Source organism: Rutidosis leptorrhynchoides, chromosome 7 (assembly GCF_046630445.1).
Source record: "Rutidosis leptorrhynchoides isolate AG116_Rl617_1_P2 chromosome 7, CSIRO_AGI_Rlap_v1, whole genome shotgun sequence".
NCBI lineage: Eukaryota > Viridiplantae > Streptophyta > Magnoliopsida > Asterales > Asteraceae > Rutidosis > Rutidosis leptorrhynchoides.
Window position 1 is genome coordinate 53,182,586 of NC_092339.1, and position 25,676 is coordinate 53,208,261.

The 25,676-nt window shown below is 32.1% G+C and overlaps 2 protein-coding genes across 2 annotated transcripts; both read right to left on the reverse strand.

Annotated features, from left to right (window-relative positions):
- Positions 1-9,227: 9,227 nt before the first annotated feature.
- LOC139859238 (uncharacterized) lies at positions 9,228-11,787 on the reverse strand. The gene is made up of 4 exons (XM_071848032.1): positions 10,776-11,787; positions 9,936-10,685; positions 9,718-9,836; positions 9,228-9,623 (listed from the first exon to the last, which is right to left on the reverse strand). The coding sequence occupies exons 1-4, from the start codon at positions 11,785-11,787 to the stop codon at positions 9,228-9,230; spliced, it is 2,277 nt and encodes a 758-aa protein (XP_071704133.1).
- Positions 11,788-13,643: 1,856 nt separating this feature from the next.
- On the reverse strand, positions 13,644-24,480 carry LOC139859240 (serine/threonine-protein kinase TIO-like). The gene is made up of 10 exons (XM_071848034.1): positions 24,064-24,480; positions 19,548-19,652; positions 19,195-19,298; positions 17,719-17,917; positions 17,023-17,121; positions 16,405-16,935; positions 14,895-15,956; positions 14,346-14,579; positions 13,870-14,013; positions 13,644-13,751 (listed from the first exon to the last, which is right to left on the reverse strand). Exons 1-10 carry the CDS (start codon positions 24,478-24,480, stop codon positions 13,644-13,646), a joined length of 3,003 nt encoding a protein of 1,000 aa, XP_071704135.1.
- Between the last annotated feature and the right edge of the window lie 1,196 nt (positions 24,481-25,676).

A 25,676-nucleotide genomic window follows, 5' to 3' on the forward strand; every position in this document is an offset into this window, starting at 1 on the left:
TACATATACCCTAGATATACGTGTAGAAATCTTTGAGAAAACGGAACGAGGATTCAAATATAGCTATCTTTTGTAAATATACTTATATTGTTTTATGTATGTAAGCCCTTTAAAAGTGATAAAATACATATCTATACGATGCATGTATAAGTATTATAGGTTATAAGTATTTATGTCGAAGAACGTTACGTATAGTTATCGTTTTGAAAACTTAAGTTAGTAGTTTCAAAATATACTTATAACGCATTGTTATTAGTACCCAATGAGATGTTAAACATCCTTAGATCATGTTAAATATATATAAATACATATATATACATAAACGTATAATTATCGTATGTTATATAGTTAGTGATATCATCGGTCAAATTGGACGGTCAAACGTTGTGTAAAACTCTTTTCGAAGACATAAGTCTCAACAATTTGGATTACTTGTCATGTTGGTAAGGTTTAATTTATGTAAATATTAATCTTATAAATATAGAATGATCGAAAAAGTGCGGGTCATTACAACACACGACCATTACATAATGGTTTACAATACAAATATGTTACATCGAAATCAGTTTCTTGAATGCAGTTTTTACACAATATCATACAAACATGGACTCCAAATCTTTTCCTTATTTTAGTATGCAACAGCGGAAGCTCTTAGTATTCACCTGAGAATAAACATGCTTTAAACGTCAACAAAAATGTTGGTGAGTTATAGGTTTAACCTATATATATCAAATCGTAACAATAGACCACAAGATTTCATATTTCAATACACATCCCATACATAAAGATAAAAAATCATTCATATGGTGAACACCTGGTAACCGACATTAACAAGATGCATATATAAGAATATCCCCATCATTCCGGGACACCCTTCGGATATGATATAAATTTCGAAGTACTAAAGCATCCGGTACTTTGGATGGGGTTTGTTAGGCCCAATAGATCTATCTTTAGGATTCGCGTCAATTAGGGTGTCTGTTCCCTAATTCTTAGATTACCAGACTTTATAAAAGGGGCATATTCGATTTCGATAATTCAACCATAGAATGTAGTTTCACGTACTTGTGTCTATTTTGTAAATCATTTATAAAACCTGCATGTATTCTCATCCCAAACTTATTAGATTTTAAAAGTGGGACTATAACTCACTTTCACATATTTTTACTTCGTCGGGAAGTAAGACTTGGCCACTGGTTGATTCACGAACCTATAACAATATATACATATATATCAAAGTATGTTCAAAATATATTTACAACACTTTTAATATATTTTGATGTTTTAAGTTTATTAAGTCAGCTGTCCTCGTTAGTAACCTACAACTAGTTGTCCACAGTTAGATGTACAGAAATAAATCGATAAATATTATCTTGAATCAATCCACGACCCAGTGTATACGTATCTCAGTATTGATCACAACTCAAACTATATATATTTTGGAATCAACCTCAACCCTGTATAGCTAACTCCAACATTCACATATAGAGTGTCTATGGTTGTTCTGAAATATATATAGATGTGTCGACATGATAGGTCGAAACATTGTATACGTGTCTATGCTATCTCAAGATTACATAATATACAATACAAGTTGATTAAGTTAAGGTTGGAATAGATTTGTTACCAATTTTCACGTAGCTAAAATGAGAAAAATTATCCAATCTTGTTTTACCCATAACTTCTTCATTTTAAATCCGTTTTGAGTGAATCAAATTGCTATGGTTTCATATTGAACTCTATTTTATGAATCTAAACAGAAAAAGTATAGGTTTATAGTCGTAAAAATAAGTTACAAGTCATTTTTGTAAAGGTAGTCATTTCAGTCGAAAGAACGACGTCTAGATGACCATTTTAGAAAACATACTTCCACTTTGAGTTTAACCATAATTTTTGGATATAGTTTCATGTTCATAATAAAAATCATTTTCTCAGAATAACAACTTTTAAATCAAAGTTTATCATAGTTTTTAATTAACTAACCCAAAACAGCCCGCGGTGTTACTACGACGGCGTAAATCCGGTTTTACGGTGTTTTTCGTGTTTCCAGGTTTTAAATCATTAAGTTAGCATATCATATAGATATAGAACATGTGTTTAGTTGATTTTAAAAGTCAAGTTAGAAGGATTAACTTTTGTTTGCGAACAAGTTTAGAATTAACTAAACTATGTTCTAGTGATTACAAGTTTAAACCTTCGAATAAGATAGCTTTATATGTATGAATCGAATGATGTTATGAACATCATTACTACTTTAAGTTCCTTGGATAAACCTACTGGAAAAGAGAAAAATGGATCTAGCTTCAATGGATCCTTGGATGGCTCGAAGTTCTTGAAGCAGAATCATGACACGAAAACAAGTTCAAGTAAGATCATCACTTGAAATAAGATTGTTATAGTTATAGAAATTGAACCAAAGTTTGAATATGATTATTACCTTGTATTAGAATGATAACCTACTGTAAGAAACAAAGATTTCTTGAGGTTGGATGATCACCTTACAAGATTGGAAGTGAGCTAGCAAACTTGAAAGTATTCTTGATTTTATGTAACTAGAACTTGTAGAATATATGAAGAACACTTAGAACTTGAAGATAGAACTTGAGAGAGATCAATTATATGAAGAAAATTGAAGAATGAAAGTGTTTGTAGGTGTTTTTGGTCGTTGGTGTATGGATTAGATATAAAGGATATGTAATTTTGTTTTCATGTAAATAAGTCATGAATGATTACTCATATTTTTGTAATTTTATGAGATATTTCATGCTAGTTGCCAAATGATGGTTCCCACATGTGTTAGGTGACTCACATGGGCTGCTAAGAGCTGATCATTGGAGTGTATATACCAATAGTACATACATCTAAAAGCTGTGTATTGTACGAGTACGAATACGGGTGCATACGAGTAGAATTATTGATGAAACTGAACGAGGATGTAATTGTAAGCATTTTTGTTAAGTAGAAGTATTTTGATAATTGTATTGAAGTCTTTCAAAAGTGTATAAATACATATTAAAACACTACATGTATATACATTTTAACTGAGTCGTTAAGTCATCGTTCGTCGTTACATGTAAGTGTTGTTTTGAAACCTTTAGGTTAACGATCTTGTTAAATGTTGTTAACCCAATGTTTATAATATCAAATGAGATTTTAAATTATTATATTATCATGATATTATCATGTATGAATATCTCTTAATATGATATATATACATTAAATGTCTTTACAACGATAATCGTTACATATATGTCTCGTTTAAAAATCATTAAGTTAGTAGTATTGTTTTTACATATGTAGTTCATTGTTAATATACTTAATGATATGTTTACTTATCATAGTATCATGTTAACTATATATATATATATATATATATATATATATATATATATATATATATATATATATATATATATATATATATATATATATATATATATATATATATATATATATATATATATATATATATCCATATATATGTCATCATATAGTTTTTACAAGTTTTAACGTTCGTGAATCACCGGTCAACTTGGGTGGTCAATTGTCTATATGAAACATATTTCAATTAATCAAGTCTTAACAAGTTTGATTGCTTAACATGTTGGAAACATTTAATCATGTAAATATCAATCTCAATTAATATATATAAACATGGAAAAGTTCGGGTCACTACACTTGGGGTCTTGTATGTGGGTTTGTGTTGGCCCAACTATATAATTTATACAGCCCAATCCTAATTACAGTGTTTTGATTTAATATCTCTATCTGCTTTTTAGTGCACCATAGGACCGTTTAACTTTTATTATTATTGATATACTTTTTCATTATTGAATCAATCGTCATTATAATTCTTTAAATCATTGTTTATCATTATTCTCTATTATCTCCTTTGGTTACATTCGGTTTATCACATAAAAAGATTTATAATAGCAGTAAAACTTTCAGTTGTATATAGCACTATGATAACCGCACTTTGCAGCTGCTTTGGTCGATATAAGTATGAAGGTTCTAAATGAAACAATTGTAGAAAATAGGAGAGAAAAAGAGAGAGGTGTAAGGTGGCTATGGTGGTTTGTTGTTCAACCAAAGCAGTACACAAAAGAGTGCAGCAGATTGGCGAATGTTGGTGAGGAAATTCGAATGGAAACAGTAGCAGTAGCAAAGAAGTGAGGGAGAGTGATAGTGAAGTGGGGATTTGGCCATGGTGATCTTCATTGGTTATCGATGTAGGGAAGATGATTATGGAGGTAGTGTTAGTGGTAGGGTGATCAAATAGAACTTATAGCGTGGAGTAGTTAGTCAATAAAAGTGGTGAAGTTGAAGGTTTATAAGGCGGTCATGGTGTTCACGGTTGTATGAGGTGAAGAAAGGTGATGATATAATTGATGATGTTCCAATGGTGAGTCGAGCAAGTGCAGCAGTCGTAAAGTAATAGTTCGATATTGATGGTTTGGTGATAATGGTTGTTTTGTATTAGTGATCACGAGTCTGGTTAATCAAAGAGAAAATAAAAAGGTATGTATATATATATCTATTATGTATGTGTTAATTGAATTTGTCTCAGTGATGTACGAATTATATTACTTATATTCGATCCTAATTTGTTTGCATTGTGGCTGGATTGAGACATGTAACAATATCAGACAGGAAGTACGAGCAATTTGTATCAGATAGAATAAAAATAACGCAGATGAGTACGTGAACAGATAAAGGAGGGATTAAATGGATTTGTGATAGTGATTCCTAACAGATTTTGTTTATATTGTACTGGAATGATTCGATCTGTAATTTAGTTTAGAGACAGAAACAAAACCATTTAAAAGGTTGATAGCTACTTGCAACTGAATATGTATTTTTATATGTATTTATATATACACTGTATTTATATATTTATATATCTGTGTATGTGCATTTATCTATCTATATAATTGTAATACGTATTTATATATATCTATATATGTATTCATATATATGTATATATATACATATCTGTATTTATATATCTTGTTTATATATATGTATATTTTAAATTCTTAAATTGTTGATATTTAACAAGTATAAATATGTTAATATTATTAATAAAGTAACTAGTAATAATAATTGATAATTAATAATATTATTACTAGAAATAATGATAATTTTAAATATTTAAGTTACTACTAAAAATATTAAAATGATAATAACAATCTTATAATAATCTTAATATTATTAATGATAATAATAATATTGATGATACTAACTTATACATATCAATTTATGTATATATATATTTTGTATTAGATATAATAATATTAATTATATAAATTTTTAATATTAATAAAAGTAATGATAATAAAATTAATAAAACAATTATTTTCAATCTTGCATTTAAATGTAATATTATTTTATATAATGATATTTACTGAATTATATATATATATATATATATATATATATATATATATATATATATATATATATATATATATCTATATCATTCATAGATTCGTAATAACATATATTTATATATTTATTTACACACAACTGTTCGTGAATCGTCGGGAGTAGTCAAAGGGTAATTTATTACATGAACATAGTTTCAAAATTTTCGAGACTCAACATTACAGAATTTGCTTATCGTGTCGGAAATATATAAAGATTAATGTTTAAATTTGATCGGAAATTTCCGTGTCATCACATAAAAAGGGTACACAATAACATAAATAATTAATACTAGAGTTGAGTACTTTTTACTCTAAAATCATGATTACATCTTACCATTCCCTACTCATAGGTTTTTAGTTTATCTTACCAATATAACAATTTACATATTTCTAGATGTCTTTACCTATTGGATCTACTCACTAACCACCATTACAAAATTTGAATTTAAATTTTCAAACATAAAAAACATAAAATTCGACTTCATCTTCATACATAAAAAAAAAATAACAGCATATGTTTGATAAAACTTGCTTGGAATGGATAGGGTTATTAGAAGATCTTCACGTAACACTAGATCAACACAGAAAGAAACAAATACTAAAGAAGATCTTACAAGTAAGAGAAAACAACCATTATGTAATTTGGAAGATGATGTTAATGTAACAAATGCAGGTAATGCTTAGCTAATTTATGAACCTACATTAACATTTTATTGTTTTTGCCATGTTCCGTATGAATATATAGCTTAATGTTATTTCACTTATATTATTCTTAGCAATCTCCTCCAATGCAAAGAGAATTGTTAGTAACATCATGATGAAACACAGAAATCATATAACAACAATAACAAAAACAATTGGGCAAGAATGCACCCCTTCCCGTTCAATACTAACAGGCGTTTTTGTTGTTGATACTATAGTTATGTGTTATTGTTGTTTTCTATATGTGTATGAATTTCCTGTCATAGTTTTAAGTAAATTATAATTATTTGTTGATTCAGATTTAACCAACACAAGTGGAAAAACTTCTTTGAATTCATCTACAACACAAGTTACATCAAGTGTCGGTAAAGAAAATATGTTTCAACAATCGACATATAAACATGGTGAATGTTCACAAGCCATTGCAACTCCTTCACAGAAAACACCAACTCTTAGATTAGGAAATCCATCACTTACAAATAGTTACCAACGTGAATCTACATCGGACAATGTATCCAAAGGTAATTAGATTGGATAAATGTTATATTTGATTTTAGGTTAAATTTATAGAATTGTCATAATTAGTGTTCAAAAACTATTTTTAGATGCACGGTCAATGCGAAAAAATATCAGCAAGCATCGGAGGCGAAATATTACACCCATTGCTTTCGACATTGAACAACCGATATCCAATGATGTTCAAAAATCATCATTCAAGGGAATTTCTAACGGTTCTCCTTTGTTTTCTTTTTACATTTGTTCAATGTTCACTTATTATATTTTTGAAAAGATTAACTAATTAGTTGTTCTTTTTGACAGAATATGTTGATTACGGAGATCTTACTTATATATGTTCTGCTTGTGGTGCTAAATTATGGCTTAAAGAGACTAAACGTGGAAAACTGAACAACGGTTTAACCGGGGCAGTGTCACACTGTGTTGTCAGAAAGGTAAAATAGCTCTGCCAGAGTTCACCAAGCCTCCTCCTAAATTAATTTGGGATCTATATACCAACAATCATCCAAAAAGTAAACATTTTCTTGAGAATGTTAGACAGTACAACATGATTTTTTCATTTACTTCCATGGGTGACAAGGTGTACAATCGGTTCACAAAAAATGGTGGTCCTTATACATTTCGTATAAGTGGACAAAATGTTCACCAGTATGGAGGTTTATTACCGAATATTGGTCACAAACCCAGATTCGGACAGTTATACATATATGATACTGCAAATGAAGCCAATAACATTAGAACTCTGTTTAATGTTATTTGTTAAACATTAGAACTCTGTTTCATTATTATGAGTTCAATCAACTATTATTTACATATCATAACTTCTAAATGTATGGATTCACATTCTTTAAAAAAAAATATAAATTGTTGCTACAATTAATGAAGTATCTATAATCATTAACCATAGAATTATCGAAAAATGTAAAAAAAAAATTGGTTCGACAATTTAAAATAAATATGTTTCTTCATTAAACAAAAATTATTATATCATTTGTTGATACTAATTTAATAAAATATTATTTTTAATCAGTTATATTAAAGCCCCCGTGCATCGCACGGGCTCAAAAAATCTAGTATATATATATATATATAAAGAAGATCACTTTAATTGTGTGGGTTGGGTAAAGACGCGTCAATGTGTCTGTACTTGTACTCTATTAATTTAGTTTTCATTTTGCACCCTCTTATTTATAGAAGCAATAATTTATACCTTTATAATTTATATTGATAACTCAATATTATTTTCATTGTAATCAATATAATCCTTCGAGTTATTAAAAATTTTAAAGTACCACACGGTGTAGTTGAAAGATAGTGGATCTATAATAATGAAATAAATAATATACTCCATTTATAGTGAATCTATAAAAAAAATAAAAGTGGAAATATTATTACCCATTAATTATATAGGTATAGGGCAAAAAAAAAAACAAAATAAAAAAAAGCAAACTAAAAAAAAAAAAGCAAAACCGAAGTTTCAAACTTCGGTTTTGTTTTTTTTTTTTGTAAAAAAAAAATAAAAAAATCCGAAGTTTGAAACTTCAGATATGGCAAAACCGAAGTTTCAAACTTCGGTTTTACCATTTTTGTAAAAAAAAATGGTTTTTCTATTTTTGCAAGTATTATGATTAAAATTACTATTTTTAAAAAAAAATCATACATCCATTATAATCTAACCATTTTTTTTAAATAACCTCATCTCTACTTTTATAATTTGCCATCTCACAAATTTTAGCATCTCCATTTTAAAATACAATTCATCATCCAGATATCTACCTTCACATTTTAATCTGAAATCCAGATCTCGACCTTTGGCCTTCGATTTCATCACTTCATCATTTCTTTAATAATAAGTCCCGAATTTGATGCCAGTTCAATCAATCGTTGAAAGTTGTGTTGCCCATATCCAGATGTTGGCCTTCGATTCATTATTCGGACCGATTAATTATTACTAATAATAATTATCTTAAAAAAAGAATTGAATTTTTAATGTTAGGTTTTTGGACAGATAGGATAGACCGTGATGAGTACCTGACCACTTTGATTAAACAAACAAAATAGTAGTAGTAAATCATTAAAAGACATAACTACATATTGTTTTTGAGTAGTATAACTGGTAATTCAGAGAGATTTATACCTGGAATTGTTGAACTGAAGCCTTTTAGGCAAGGTTGTAAAACTCGCTACTCGGGGAGTACTCGGCCGGAGGTTTTTGAGGAGTAATCGGCGACTCGGGGAGTACTCGGAGGAGTACTCGGATGTTGACTTTTGTTGACTTTTTAGTTTATATATATATATATATATATATATATATATATATATATATATATATATATATATATATGATGTTGTAATATGTGTTCCAAAAGTGTATATATGTTGCTTATATGCTTGATTCAATACAAATTGACTTTGTATGAAACTTAAATAAGCATCATTAGCAATTTTAAACATCAAAAAACATCAAAAAAACATCAAATAGCATCAATGTTAACATCAAATAGTAAATACAAAATACATGATACAAAGTTTGAAAGTTACAAACAACGGGTCATAATAGAGCATGTCATTCTTGAATCTTGATCAATCTTCATCAATATCGAATTCCTTATCATGTTCATAATGTTGTTCACGAATTTCAACTCCATCTGACTCATACTCAATATCTTCATCTACTTCGAGTTCCTCTTCACTCGCCGAGTCGAATTCTTCGAAAAGTTCTCGCGGTCGTCTACTACTTCTTCGAGGTTCGTTAGCTCCCTTCAAACCTGTAGCCTCACTAATCAACTCGTAAGTCAATCCTTCATCAATAATCCAATCTTGCGCCTCAGTTGCAACATCATCATGCGATACAAGTACATCACGCCCTGCTCGTTCCTTTCTTCTTTCATTTTTTTTCATTAAATTAGCATTGAATTGAACATAGACAAGACTGTTCACTTTTTCTGCCTCGAGCCTATTTCTCTTTTTCGTATGGATCTACAAAGGTAAAATAACTAATAAGCCAACAAATAGTTTAAGTAAAAATATAACTTAAAAATAAATAGATTACTAAACACTAAAAGTCACTAACCGCTTCGAATGTGCTCCAGTTTCTTTCACAACCCGATGAGGCGGTGGTTAAAGAAAGTATCCTAATTGCAACTTTTCTCAAATTAGGAGTTGAGGCACCATAGCTTGCCCACCAACTCGCTACAATTAAAGATACATTAAATTGTCACTAGCAAACAGTAGCAAACATACACACTTATTAAATCAACAATTCAAGAAAATAAACAAATAACGCATTACCTGGATTAAATTTAGAATCGTTCACCTCACATCCTTTAATTGCAACTGTCCGACCAAACTTCCCTTCTTTACTCCTGTAAATTGGCAACTCCAAATTACATATTGTATCTTGCATCTCATGATCTTCAGGATACATTTGCTCAACAACTTCAACAACCGCATCATTCGCACGTTCATCAAGTAGGATACTTACATCGTTATAAAGATAAAACGGGTTCAAAAAATAAGCCGCCAAGTGTAGGCATGTATCAAGTCTACCTTCCATCTTAGTTGATATGACTTCCATGATGGCCTTATATTTTTCGTAATTATTGTTGAAAACTTCTCTAATTTGTTGTTGTGCCTTCTTAAGCTCACCATGTAAGAAACCCATGGAAGGCTTCCAATCGGCATCTACCATCCTTAAGACTTTGACTAAAGGTTCAAAAACACTTAAGCATCTTGCCACACCAGCCCAAGTTTTGTCGTCCATCACCAAAGATTTAACGTCCGTCCCTTTCTTTGTCTTTGCTAAGCTACACTTTTCCCATTTCTCACTCAAAAACATGTGTCTTAGTTGTGTCTTCTTTTCAAGTAGACTTTGCAAAGTAAGAAATGAGGAAGCAAATCTTGTAACTCCCGGTCTTACAATATTCCTCTTGTTGGTGTATTTCCGCATTAAAGCCAATGACATATGATGGGAATAGATGAACACCGTTATTTTTCTTGCTTCTTCTAGTGTCTTTTTGAAGCCTTTTTTCCCCCCAATACCTTCAAGAATAGACTTATTACCTTAATAATTATAAACTTTAATACTTTAATATATATACTTTAATACTTTAATAATTATAAACTTATTACCTTCAAGCATAAGGTTAATTGTGTGCGCCGAACAACATGTCCAAAATATTGTTGGTCGTTTCACCTTCAACAACTTTGCCGCTCCCATATTATTAGCGGCATTGTCGGTCACAACTTGAACCACATTTTCGGGACCAAGTTTTTCGATGCACATCTCAATATATTTGTATATGTAATCGCTTGTGTGAGCTTCATCCGAACACTCTTTTGAAGTCAAGAACACGGTACCCAAACTCGAATTAGCACATAAGTTCATGATGCTCCTTCTGTTTCTATCGGACCATGCATCCGTCATAATGGAGCATCCACTTATTTTCCAATCATCTTCATACCTTTTCATGCGGGTTTTTGTTCTATCAACCTCTTTCTTTAATAGAGGTTCTCCTAAGTGGTATCTTGATGGAGGTTTACCATTAGGTCCATGATGACCGGCCGCCTCTAATATACATACGAATTCATCATTATCAACCGCATTAAACGGAACCGCATGCTGATAAGCCCACCTAGCAATATAAGCATCTAAACGATCCGCACTTTCTTTTCTCATAACGCTATCAAGATTGGTTTGTTTACTCTTTCCTTTATCAAAAGTTGTAAACCTATCAATGGGACCGTAAGAACGTTGTGGCTTCGATCCTTCAAATTCTTCACTCTCATCAAGGTCAATGGGGCTTGTCATATCATTCCTTACCTCCATTCTCACAGATACATCATGATCTTTTTTAACTTTCTTTTTAGCACCAATATCATTAATAGCTTTTTGACATTTTGCTATATCCTCTTGGGTGGCTTTAGAGCATGATGCGACATTTCCTGTTACCTGAGCAACATGCTGTTTCAATCTATGAATACCACCCGACATAACCTTGCCGCAAAGCGTGCATTTCACTTTTTGTAAATTATTCTTGTCAGTCAAAATTGCGTAATCCCAACCAACATCACCCGATTTCCTCTTGAGTTCATTCATAGCAGCAGTAGAATTCGTTGATTGATCCGTAGACGCTCCTGCCATTGAAAAGTGAATATACCAAACCTAAACAAAAAACATACCACTTAGCTTGTTAGCTCAGTTAAACAAAATACAACAATACACAAATTGTAATATAACAGTTGTAAACAAGAGACAAATTGATATACAAAAATTGTTAGCTCAGTTAAACACTTAAACAAAATACAACAATACACAATTTGTAATATAACAGTTGTAAACAAGTGACAAATTGATATACAAATCTTGTTAGCTCACTTAAACAAAATACAACAATACACAAATTGATATACAAACTGATAATTATATACAAAAACCGAGTACACTGAGTCAAATATAAACAGATATAAACAAGAGACAAATATAAATTGATTAACTAATTGATTAACAGATATAAATTGATTAACTAATTGATTAGTAACATTAGTACACTGAGTCAAAATCAAGAGACAAATATTTACAAAAAAAAAAAGATGATTAGATTAAAATTTATAAACAAACCTGAATCTGTTGAGAACTTGCGATAGAAGAGGAAGAAGAGTAGTCGAGCTTGTTAATTGTTGAGTGACATGTCCAATTGAAGAAGAGGAAGACGAATTTTCGAAGAAACCCAAGAAATAGCAGCGACAGAGAAGAAAGAGGAAGAAACGTAGGCCGTATAGAAGAAAAAGAAGTGTCGCTGTGCTTCAAACCCTAATTATTGAACGTATTTCAATTTTTTAGAAGAGTTGACTTTTGTTGACCGAGTTTTGGCCGATTCTTGTACCGAGTTCTCGTTTTCTCCCTTCAGCCGAGTACTCGCCGATTACTCGGCCGAGTTGGCCGAGTTTTGCAACCTTGCTTTTAGGTTAGATTATCTCACTTTACATCTGGTAATTAGTTACTATGAAGTATTATTTTGTATCTAAACAGACTAATTATTCATTAAAATACAGGAAATGGTCCTCACAATCTGTCAAACTTCTACAATATGATCCAATTAACTTCAGATCCAAATCTAGTCATGGCCACCATATATGTTTGCATTTATCATAAACAACAGAACCGAATGAAACCAACACTCTTACCTTACCATCTCACAACTCATCATCTTTTTTCTTTTAAGTTTTTATGTTTCCAACAGTAATTATCACAGTATTATGTAATTATTAAGAGCAGTAAAAATGAGACGCTGGTTATTAAGAGTCCTGTTTTGACCACCTGAAAGTATTAAACGAAAGTTGTACATCACTTGACAAGTTTTAGGTCTCTTCAGAGGCTCTGTTGAAAATGAGAGTTGAGTAGCTGGCAATGTCTTCGATGGGTGACTCACGTAGTTCTCCTATAACTGCGTACACATGTGATGAATAGATGAACTGTCTACAAGGTTGATGTTTACACATTGTAGCTAATGCAATAAGAGTCCGAAGTAGAAGTATATCTTCGAAGTCGTCAATCCTGTTTGGGTTGAGTGCAACAACAGAGTAATCTGCGACTACCTTTAACAAAGCCTGCAGGGACCACCACGTAAAAGACATCCATGTCAAACCAGATAGTCAAAGGTGGTACTATACATGAAACTTTTTGTATTAGATATGTATAAATGAAAGATGATAGTATATATATAGGTACACCTACCTCCATTGCTCCTTTAGAGATCATATCTTCAATAAGTTTATCCGAGTGGTAAGAAAGATTGTTAAGACAATTAGCAACATTCCTCTTCGTTATGTTATGCGTCTCTGGTGAAAGCAGCAGTTTTGCAAGTGGATGTATACATCTCCTCAGGTCTTCATAGAAATATTCACTTATGCGTGTCATGCGAGCAATCTATACAAAGTAAACAATGTCATGGAAGTGCTCATCCAGTGTATATAATAAAATTTATTGTTGCAGAAAAACTAGTTGAAAACACAGAGGCATCTTACATCAAATGTAGCATTTCCACGGGGGAAGTCGTCCTTATCGAATAACAGGTCAACCAACAGGCTACTGATGTTGTGTTTTGCCTATAATATAAAGAGCATCAAGAACACACATATATGATCAATGGTGTTTGCAAAATATAGAATGATGTTTTAATACCTATGGCAGGATTTTGTAAACAAATTAATGGTTAATGCTTACCAACAAGCTATAAAAGTAGGAGTTATGCTTGCACATATCTCCTATAGCCATACACGTCCAGCCACGCACATATGGATCTTCATGTGTAAGAAATGCTTTTAACTGTTGTAAAATATCTGCTCCATTTATATGCTTATAAAACTCCTGCGTTCAAATGCTTGTTCATTAACACATAATAATGATATGATATCATAATTAATTATAACATGGCTATACCTATTTCTATTTCTACAAAATTATTAATTAAGGTTACTTATTGAAAAGTGATAACTACCTTATAGAAAAATAAGATTTGGTTCAAAATGTTATTTATGGGTTTTGTACTCTTACATCTTCACTCTAACACAGAGTTCTGAATTTTATTTAAGACTTTATCTTAATTTATCTTATAACATGATGTGTAAACATGGGTAAGCAAGCCTATACTAATACAGAAGAAGATTGAGACTTTACCAAATACAGTAGCAAGTACTGACCTTGTCCATTGCGGCTACTTTTGAAACTATTTGAAGAGCCCATAACTTGACTTGAGTGGGTGATGAATCATCAAGTAACCTTTTCATTAAAATTGGATTCAAGAGTCCTTTCCCAACAAGTTCAACAACCAGTGACCGATGATCTGCCATTCTGATTAGAAGTTCAAGAGGTAACACAGTATCCTTCAACTCCAAATGTTCCAAACACTTGATTATTTGCCCAGGAAGTCCTACCTAAAGATTTAATAGCATTAATTATTTGCAAAATTTGTGAAACAGGAATAGCTAAAGGCCCACCCCAATATAATCTGAAACATAACAAAACCACACACCCATGCATCCTTGAAGATTTAGAAGCATTAATTATATCCAAAATCTGTGAGAGATCATGCAAAACTTGGAACACCTGCAATTTTTCTTTGCATGTGGGCTTTTTTTGAAGATGTAATAATTACAACTCAACTATCTAGTACCCGACAGAATTATTTTCGAACAAGTCAAGTATGATAAAACTATAGAGACAAAATGTATGTAAATACATATACACACCTCTAAAAGGATTTGAATATACTTGTCCATGCTTGCTTTTATTTCTATAACCATATCCTTCCTACTTTGAGAGTCCATGTCTCCAAGTTCCCAACTCTTCTCAAAAGCCGAAAATGGAAACCTCAAATGATAAACCAGTTGATGAACCGTATCTTTGACTCCAATTTTCCCTCCACCGGGTCCAACCCAATACCGTAAAAGCTTAAGATGGACATCAGATATTAAATCACACATAACTTTCACATTTTCACTTGTAAGCAACACCTGGTGATAAACTGAACTGCCTCCTTTCAGACAATGGATTAATGAACTAACTGTCCAAAAAATTCCAAGAGGTGAGAGTCCAATTTCATGTGAATGCTGCTGCTTGTTTCCTAACAAATTAATAAGACTTTGGGAGATATCACAGCTACCCAAGTCCTGAATAGCTAAAGTCCCACCCCAAAGTAAGCTGAAATACAACAAAAGAACGCACCCATCCCTGATCCCGTGCCAGTATGAGAGCATAACTTTACCACCTTGAGCGCCTGTTGTTGTTGTTGACATCTTGAGATAATCACAAAGTGTGGCACTCGGTGGGATCAAAGGAACGACTATTTTACGAACTAATGTTTCAAAGGGCTCATTATTTTCAAGTGAGCACATGCATCCAAGTGCCAGCATGGCCGACATAGAATGGGGTTGAAAATTTTGTATTCCATCATACAAAGAGTAATGGTGAGCTAGGTCGGAGAGGCGAGACTCCTGAGTTTCAGGTGATGATGTAAGCATAATAACTGCAGTATTTTCTTGAAGTGAATCATCTATGGATTGTGCAACTGAGGCTATTAAAAGGCACGCATGGAGAACCAAGTCATTTGGATCAGATACTTTTGATACTTTTTTCTGGCTGTTTGTGTATTGTTGTTGAGGATCTCTATCGAATGAAGCACAAAGATTTATTATTGAAAAGACCTCAGAAATGATTGTATTGTCACCACCTCCACCAACCGTTGAGGAACTAGAGAGGCCACATAAAACACTAGCAACCAAATCATTATGCAGGCAACACCTTAAGATTATCTGAAAATAGAAATTATACCACTCCTCAGGTTAGGTAATGCATGATTAACTACTTATTAGTGAGTTGGTTTGGATACATTTTTATACTCTTATCTTGGTCAAAAGAGTAAAATAAAATAAAGAAGATCAAAAGGGGTCTAATCGGAATCAGACCATTATATTTGAAAAGGTTGTAAAATTAGCTTTAATCAATTGAAGTATTAGATTACTTTATTTAATATGGTGACGTATCACGTAACACTCGGGATGAGCAGGAAGGTTGACAAACAGGGGATCATGATGATAATGACAGGGACTGCAAAGCTACAAGGAAAGTGGAGTCCAAATAGAAGTCGAAAGACTGATTTTCACCAATTTTTTAAATGATTTGGGTTATCTCAAAGTAATAAACTTCGCTAAGTAAATAACCGTTAGGACTTAACTTTACACAGAAAGCCTTAGTTATCACCTGAATTACAGAAGACCATGAGGCTTGCAGGCGCTGGCGAAGACAATAGAAGATAGCAACCCTTATTTCATCAGACCTGAGGAATGCTTGCGTCACAGTTTCCACTGTATTTTCATAATCTGTACCCATCAATGGTCCATATTCATCTCCTTTAATATTAATCTGATCCAAAGAGTGGGAATACATCAAGCTTAACGGAAATACATGTGCCTCTTCTTTTGTAGAATGAAACTCAAAAGCATGTATTAGTGACCAAATAGTCTCACATGCTTCACAAGCAGCACGTAACAAATTTGAAGAGCCAGACATGAGACTTTTACCACAAGTCGCTACACATGAAAGCAAATCATCTATGACACCTAAAGCTTTAGCATGATCCAACATCTCTCTAAGAGTGTTAGTCACCACCTCGGCATGTTTGGTGGCCTTGGAAGCTTTCAGATGTTGTGTTACACTGGATATTATAATTCTAATGCAGGCAACAGATTCATATACAAGTCTCCCCGATACATCTTCAGTGCAACCAGTAACCTACATATACATATACATATACTGAAGTTTGAGATGTAATAGCTAAAAACGTTATACATTTATTATAGCAAGGGTTGAGATTATAACCTCTTTATAGAGCTCCACTACGGCAACCCAATGACTAATATATGAATCTCCAAACCCACCTCCATTATTATCCAATAATTTTCTTAAAAGTGAGAAACACTGCAACAAAAAGAGTTTTTTTTTACTAGCACCATCCAGAAAAATGAACAGGGTAAAAAAAGAAATAAAATACATAGCAAACCATTGACCTATAAAATAAGGTCATATGTTTCAAAAGAAATACGTCACGTTGATTTTGGATTCAAAATAATCTCATTATGTAATAGTTGATATTTTCTGTTGCCGTTCCAAAAAAATAGTTGATATTTTCTTTTATACAGTGTTTGATTCTAACCTAGGAGGCTCTTCATCTTACCGATGAGGAGTATTACTCTTATCTTTTATTTCAAGTTTTTTGCCTCAAAATTAAAAATAAAAATAAAGTGCTTTAATAACAACCAAATGCTTTTTGTAATTTTGTTAACAAACATGACAGTTCCGTTGGAGAAAAAGAAATGTTATTCAACTTCGGCAATTTACCCGAATTAGGTCTATTAATTTGGGTTATATTTTATCTCAAACCGGACAACAAAAACTTTAGCCAAAAGTTATACCGAAAGTTGTCTAAAATGTATTTATGTATGATACATAGTAGTTTTAAGTTTTAATCCGGTAGCCAGCTAGCTTTGCAGTAGTAGTCAACAAAAAGTAGCATACCTTAATCAGCAAGTCATCTAGCAAATGTAACTGCCCTCTATTGTAATCTGACTTTTTCATTCGAAGAATGTTGACAGTAATACCCATGTGGTCCCAAAATATCTCATCCGCCACCCCTTTAGAATCACGTGCACCAGTAGCAACTAAGTTTGTAACGACACTCAGCTCGGACTGGTTTAACGTCGTAACATCGTCATCCCTGTAGTCATAAAAAGACATTTTAGAACACACAAATCCAAGAAACCAAGGTCTGACAGTACGTCATATCTTTTACACTAAACAGTTATATCAGGGAATTTACATATACAGATTACTGAGTGTGTTTGCAAGTGAAAAAGATTAAAACTTAAAAGTGATGTCAATAATAATGAAAAACAAATTTAGTATATAATATAGTATAATGTATCAATAATACTTAATATATAATATATTATATATTTATAATAATCTAACAATAATAATAATATTATTCATGATTGTAATTATATAAATTCCAGGGTTAGTAAACTGTTATCTCACATGCGCTATCGAATAATAATAATAAACTTTTTTAAGAATTTCAGTTTTTAAAAATTTTATGCAAAAGTAACACAGTGTAACAAAATATGAATGTATTTTACATCCGTACAGGATTACAAGATATGAAAGAAAATTCAGATTCTAGTTATATTATATTTCTAAGAATTAATCAAACGGACCTTATTCTGTTGTAAAACCGGATTATGCGTAGACTGTTGTGGTATTGTGCGTGAGGAGTTCAGCCAGGGGAGCTATGGAATATTTTGACGATGGTCAGTTACAAGGGACCGTCAATGCAAAATTTGCAAATCAGAATGACTGATTTATTAAGTAAAAATATTATGAACTACCAGCTGAATGAAATGGGTCCAATTCACCTAATTTTATTTTATATGTACTAAGACTTTGTTATCATCAACCGCAAATAAATTTTGTTCGCAATAAAGACATTAATATCAACTTTACATTTGTAATTCACAACATAAACAAATCTTCACTTGATGACAACTTTCTGAAAACAATTTATAAGTCACCCATTTCAATTTGAAGTAGAAATGGATATTCATAATATGTTTAATTTGCCTAAGGAAATCACAATTAAAATATGATTAATGGTGTTGGATTCGAAAAAAAAAAAAAAAAAAAAAAAATCTTACATTATCCGCCTATAAAGTTAGGGCTTGAAAAAATCATAGTTTTGACTTTTTGGATTTAAAAATCCTAACAACCAAAGTAAAACACCTTGTATCATTCTTATTCATTTTCAATTTTCATTGTCATTTCCATACATCGAAACCCTTATCTAAACAGGCCCCTAATCAACCAAACTGCAAGTCCTAAATCATCAAGATTGTGTCACCGTTGTTACTTTATTAGGCCTAAACAAACTTTCTTATGAAAATGTCTCAAAAAAAAAAAAAAAAAAAAAAAAAAAAAAAAAATAGATAAAGAGATAACCAGGATTCAGGCAAACTGATTGGTATCCAATTTTCTTGAAATAACGTCGTCTCTGATTTCCTCTCATATGCATTTTCACGGACGACACCAGTAGAATCAAGCAACTGTAACGTAACACTACTCATTACTTGAAATATATAAATATATTATTTGTATATCTTCGGTGAAAGTGAAATACTAATATTCTTACTCGTATTACATTAAGATAATGTAATGCTTAGTGCTAATATCAAAATATGGTTTTGTATTTGTACATTATTTTTATGTTAAAAAGAATACACATCTCAAATTTGTTTCTGTTTGGATCAATTTCATGTATGTATAAATGTATAATAATATGGTTGAGTAAATACCACAGTGTCCCCCTTGATAAGGACTTTCTTAATGGGAAGCTCATCCATTGGAGAATCTTTTATCCCATCATATTTCGCCAGCTTAGTGCCGTTATCCTTATCATCCTGAAATTCAAATGCTAAATTGTTAAGTATGTTGATCTTATGAATTCTTGGTCATGACATAAATCCGGTTTTTTTAAATTGACGCCCTTTTAACAAATAATTTAAAATATGGTACAAAAAGTTATGAATTATTCCCATTGTCTGATTTGAAATTAAACATGCAGCGAGTTATATCGTACTCCTTCCATTCCAAATTAATAATGTGGTCCACTACTATTACTTTTCAAACTATTCTAAATTAATTATTATTATTACTATTCATTATCAAATATGAAAAATAAATTGGATCAAGTTTACTCCATTGTCATTTACTAATATGAAAATTACATAAATGAGAAAATTATTAAGTCAACTGATTAAGAGTGAAATTATCATTATCATTATCATTATGATTATCATTATCATTGTATATATAAAGTACTCCGTAAATAGTAGATCATGTTTTTTTATTAAAATAGGTATCTTTTAATTTTTATCTGTGAACAATTAAACTATTAAATTGAGACTAATTTTTCTACAAAGACAACCCAAGTGACCTCAGGAGGTTGAAACCCCTCGATGACAAAACAAATCTAGGAATATAGCCCAGGTAAGAGAAAATTGAGAACATTAACAAACGACTCATCTGAGCTATGTGATGTGGTGCATCAGTGAGATGCAAGAGAAAATTAGATGCCAGAAAAAGGAGACCACACGGAGAGACCATAGCCAAAACTGAGAAAATCGCCCATATGCACCATCATTTTTAGCTTTGTTATTGTTTTTACTTTTGTCATTATGGACATCCGATCCGATGGATATTCATGCGATCAAATTCACGTAGAGTCGATATGGATGGCGTAATATTCGATCCGATGGATATAGATATGGATGGTAAATTTAATGGATCTATGAAAATTTGTAATCCATGGATAAACCCGCTTTACCGGAAATAACTATATATATATATATATATATATATATATATATATATATATATATATATATATATATATATATATATATATATAAGAGTAAATTATACCGTTGGTCCCTGTGGTTTACTCAAAATTCTATTGGTAATCCATATCTTTCAAAAGCTAACACTCAAGATTGAATTAATTAGTCTCTTGATTAGAGGTGGCATCAATGTGCGCAATTCACCCGAACCGGTTACAGGTCTCGTCGCTTAGGGGGTTTGTTACCCAGGGGTTTTGCTCGCTAGTAGGGATCCAATGTGGTTGTCGCTAAGGAGGTTTCTCTATGAACCTAAAAAAGGATTATTCTTTATTAAATATTAAATATGAAATATTAATTTCAACAAAATTCCCTCCACAACTACACATCACCCGCAACACCAACTACCATAAGAAATGATCTGACTTTACTAAGTAAGCATATAACATAACAGACTAACAGCACATACACATCAGCACATACACATCATCACATACACATCAGACTTCACAAAAAGTGTGTTTGTGTTAACAAGGAAACAAAAGTTTATAGTGAGAGTTTAAGGCATATTGTGAATATACTAATACCCGGCCACATTATGTGACACCTCGCTAAAAACTCTTTTTGTATTTAACTCGCTCGATGTTAGATCATGAGTTAAAATTATTTGTAGCCCCCGACATTATAATTAAGATTTCACTCTTTTAAGCGTATCTTGGTCATACGAACTCCGTTTTTGATGATTCGAAAACCCAGACTTCCGTATTAAACCGGTCTACGACATTTGTGTTTTATATTTTACAAAATTTGAGCCGAGTCACGACTTACGAGGCAATAACTACAGCTGGTCCAGCCCCTTGCTCCTTTCCCCCATTTGCCATCCATTATAAATGCCCCCTTCTTTCATTCCATTCATTTCTTTAAACACCCATACTTCTACTTCTCTAGAAATCTACTCTAGAGACACCACCACCACCATCATCAACCACCACCATCCACCATCAACCTTTCATCATCCATTTGCACTTTTAGATTCAAGAACACAACACAAACACCTAGTACTACTTTCATGCCTTCAAGAACATCACAAACCCATTTTAATTTCTACATCTAGATCTGTAAGTAACTTGTATTTTACTTATTTCATCATCCATTAACTTAATCTATCATGTATGCTTGTAATCTTGTTGATTTGTTCATAAAACACTTTACATGTTGCTGAAAACTTTCTGCTGAAACATTTCGACTTGAGTCAGCCATAACTATTTGATAAATTAGCTTAAGAGTTTTAATCTTTTCATTTTCATAAAATATTTTTTATGGTTCAATACCTTTCTAACCATATAAGAAACATTCATAGATGATGAGTATAAGTACCTCATCTTGTTCATTACATTTTACATGTCTTGATGTTACGATTTTCTGACCATCTGTTGAAGGTGGTGTTCTTGACGTGTTTTTGTTTACTTTCTGACCAAATATGCTTTTTATTTGGGTAGATATCTCAATGATCTAAAACCTCCAACTTGAATCACCTTTATTGGTGATATGAGGTGAGAGATATGCTCAAATGAAAATGACATTCATGATTGGTTTGCTGAAAAGTGAATCTGCATTTCTTGATTTTGCAATTTCGTGTTTAGATGACCATAAAGTCATCATTTTGTTGATTTAAAAGTTTGTTGGTGTTATTTTATGTATGGATCAACTTTGGAACAATCATGATTCTTAGATTTTGAGTTTAAGTATTTTTCACAAAACTAGTTTAGTCAATATGTCGGGTTTTGTTGTGCTAAAACGTTTGATGTTTCTACGCGACTACGCCAATAAAACATGACTTACAAGCCTAATATGAGATGAAATTCAAATGAATTTTAAAGTCAACTAAATTATATATATCTCAGAAAAGGACATATTCATTAAGGACGTGAGACAAGTGAGATATACTCTCTGAAAAGTCGATCCTTACGTTTTGTTTACTTAATTTTTGATTTCCTAACGGTGGTTGCAAACATTTTGCATTTCTGAAACTATTGGTAAATAATTGAGTCTTTTGCTTTGGATATGATATATTTCCAGATTTTATGCAACTCTTGTCTTTGGATTTGCTTGATTTGAGTTTGTCGTTTGCTTTTTATGAACCGAGAAAGTTGAGTTGACTGAACGTCACACAATCTGACCACAATAGCAAGGTTCACACTTTTGAGTGACTTCAACTTTGAACTAGTGGATGTGACTATATGCGTCGGAAAGCCAACTCAGTAAGCTACAACCTAGTATTTGAATGATTTTCTAACTCTCAATATTTTGTGAGACATAGCTAAAATAAAACTGATTTCTAAATAGTCTACTTTTGAACAATAACAATCCACTACTTGTTTACAAGTAACACATAAACATGATTACAAGCATAACGATGACACATTTACTTCTTGACTTTATTCTTAAAGTTTCGTGTAGACTTTAACCGTCCTCATCTACCTTAGGACGCACAGGGGAAATTCCTATCCGCACTACTTGACTATTAGCTTGTTGATAGCTTATACTTTATTTCTCGATGGCTTTCGAGGTGAGTTTCATAGCCCCACTTTTACTGTTTTCAAACATTGGGGTGAGATAACATGCTTATTTATTTTACGTATTGGACACAAGTGTTATACACTTATTCTATGCTAGATTTGACAATTACAAATCCCTTAGCTCAGTAATGGTTAATTACCGGATTGGTAAGCGCGAATCCTATTGATAGATCTATCAGGTCTGACAGTACACCCGGGTTAGTCGCTCTAACATTCAACAGGTGAATAGTACTTCGAGTTATGCACTTGATTGGGTGTACATTGCTTTTGCATTTCTAGGCATTTATTATACAAAGGATACTTGATTATACATTAAGCTTGGTTACTGAGTGCTCAGGTTGCATAGAACTTTTTACTGTTTTTGAACTACATTGAAATCTTGTGGTCCACTTATTCAATTATTACTTAAACCTATAAACTCATCAACATTCGTGTTGACATTTTTAGCATGTTTTTATCTCAGGTACTTAGCTTCTGCTTCCGCGCATTCTGTTTAGAGGTCAAACATGGTTAGATTTTTGAAGTCTTGGCATATACCTATTTCGATCTTATTGACTACACATTCATTTACATTTTTGTACTCTCATTTTAATGTAATGTATTACTTTTGACATGTCAGTCTAACATTGTATTTTGAAACTATGTAAATGAATGTACTTTTGTAAAAACGTCTCATATAGAGGGCGCGTTGACCAAGTTATGGGACCTCTTGTTATTATGTCATGTCATAGTGATTTTGACAGGGACATTACACATTAATACCCGACCACTGGATTATATTGGGATGGTTACAATGACGCAAACAATTCAAGAAAACTCATCCTAGTTTTGATTTAACATGTAGATCATTTTCCAAGTAATAAAACCACTTATATATTCAGAAAACTTGAACTTACCTGGAATTTCAGTGCATCCTTAAGTTGTTTTACAACAGTAGCTATTGCAGGTCGTTCAGGCCGATTTATGAGTAAGCATTCATACGCAATCTTTGAATACGTAAACAAAGAATTTGAGTCAATTTGATTCTTCAAACTAGGATCTATTATATCCTCTAGTTTATGTTCTTTGTAGTATCTTCGGGCCAGTTGAGCTAGAAAACGCCGATTGTCCTGCACATTCATATAGCCCAACCTCCCACATAAGACTTCAAACAGCACTACCCCAAATGAATAAATATCTGACTCCTTAGTGAGAATTCCTGTAATCTCATATTGCGGATCCAAATAACCATATGTGCCACACGCATCTGTCACGACATAACTAACATTTTTATTTGCAAGACCTATTCTGGAAAGTCCAAGATCCGCAATCATAGCTTTCCAGTTGTGACCCAAAAGAATGTTTCCACTTTTGATATCCCTGTGGATGACTCTATGATATTTCGAAACATGGTTGTGAAGATGATCGAGACCGCAAGCTGCATCGATGCATATATTAATCCTTTGCTTCCACGAGAACTTACATGGCCCACGCAGGTACGTATCAAGGCTTCCATGCTCAGCGTACTCATATATAAGAATTTTTTCATCGCCTTGATCACAGAAACCAAGAAGGGAGACGATGTTTGGATGTTTATAACGAGACAACAATTGAATCTCTGTTAAAAACTCCTTAACCCCCTGACCACCTTTAGATTCTTTAGTACTAAGTCGCTTTACAGCAACCTTCCTAAGTTCCCCGGAGAGTGAGAGCTCTCCTTTGTAAACTTGGCCATATCCTCCACTTCCAATAAATGTTGTGAACTTTTTGGTGGCTGCTTCAATAACAGGGAAGGGCAAACTGAGGTGCTCTGACTCTTTAAGAGACGCCATCCGAAATTATATTTAGCAGCAAATGAGATTTAGATGATGAATGCCTCTGAATGAAAAGACCAGAGGTTTAGATGTCTATGAATACAAAAGCTGGACTCTCTGTCTATATCTACCTATACAAGAAAATAAAAAAAAAAATATATGTTATTTCCACGTTTTTATTTTGTTTTATTATAGATATAGATAGATATAGACTTTTAAATGTAATGTACTAGTTGAAATTGTTTAACCCCTGATGGAGTGTCATTTAGATAATAAGCTACCTACTTGTTAGGGTACAAAAACATCTCCGTTAAGACCAAACCGGCCAAAAATTATTAAATTTTTTTTTTTTTTTTTTTAAAATCCATCATTTCGATTTTTGATGTACGGAGTACTAACTAGTGGAAATTGTTTAATGTCCATATGACATGTCATCTTGATAACCGAACTACCTACATATGAAAAAAGAATATTTCCATGTGAAAAAAGAATATTTCCTTGAGAGCCGCAAAATATACACATAAAGGTTCAAATTCAAAGAAAACAGGTACAGATAAATTATATATAAACGTCTTTGGTCCAAATCACTCTTTTTTGTAAAGTTGCATTCACGTGTTCATTTTTCTTCAGAAATAAATATCTAAATTCAAATTTATAACCTGAGAGTGTTTTGATCAGTTCATTATTACCACTAGAAACCTGCAAAATTTTAAGAA

Excerpts from the sequence above, each read along its gene's own strand:
- LOC139859238 (XM_071848032.1), bottom strand. The coding sequence starts at position 11,787 with ATGGCAGGAGCGTCTACGGATCAATCAACGAATTCTACTGCTGCTATG. Across the intron at positions 9,837-9,935 it reads CGATTCTAAATTTAATCCAG|CGAGTTGGTGGGCAAGCTAT; the intron begins GTAATGCGTTAT and ends CTTTAATTGTAG. Across the intron at positions 9,624-9,717 it reads ACTGGAGCACATTCGAAGCG|ATCCATACGAAAAAGAGAAA; the intron begins GTTAGTGACTTT and ends TTACCTTTGTAG.
- LOC139859240 (XM_071848034.1), bottom strand. The coding sequence starts at position 24,480 with ATGATTGCGGATCTTGGACTTTCCAGAATAGGTCTTGCAAATAAAAAT. Across the intron at positions 19,299-19,547 it reads TTATCAAGGGGGACACTGTG|TTGCTTGATTCTACTGGTGT; the intron begins GTATTTACTCAA and ends GTTACGTTACAG. Across the intron at positions 14,014-14,345 it reads AAGTAGCCGCAATGGACAAG|GAGTTTTATAAGCATATAAA; the intron begins GTCAGTACTTGC and ends ATTTGAACGCAG.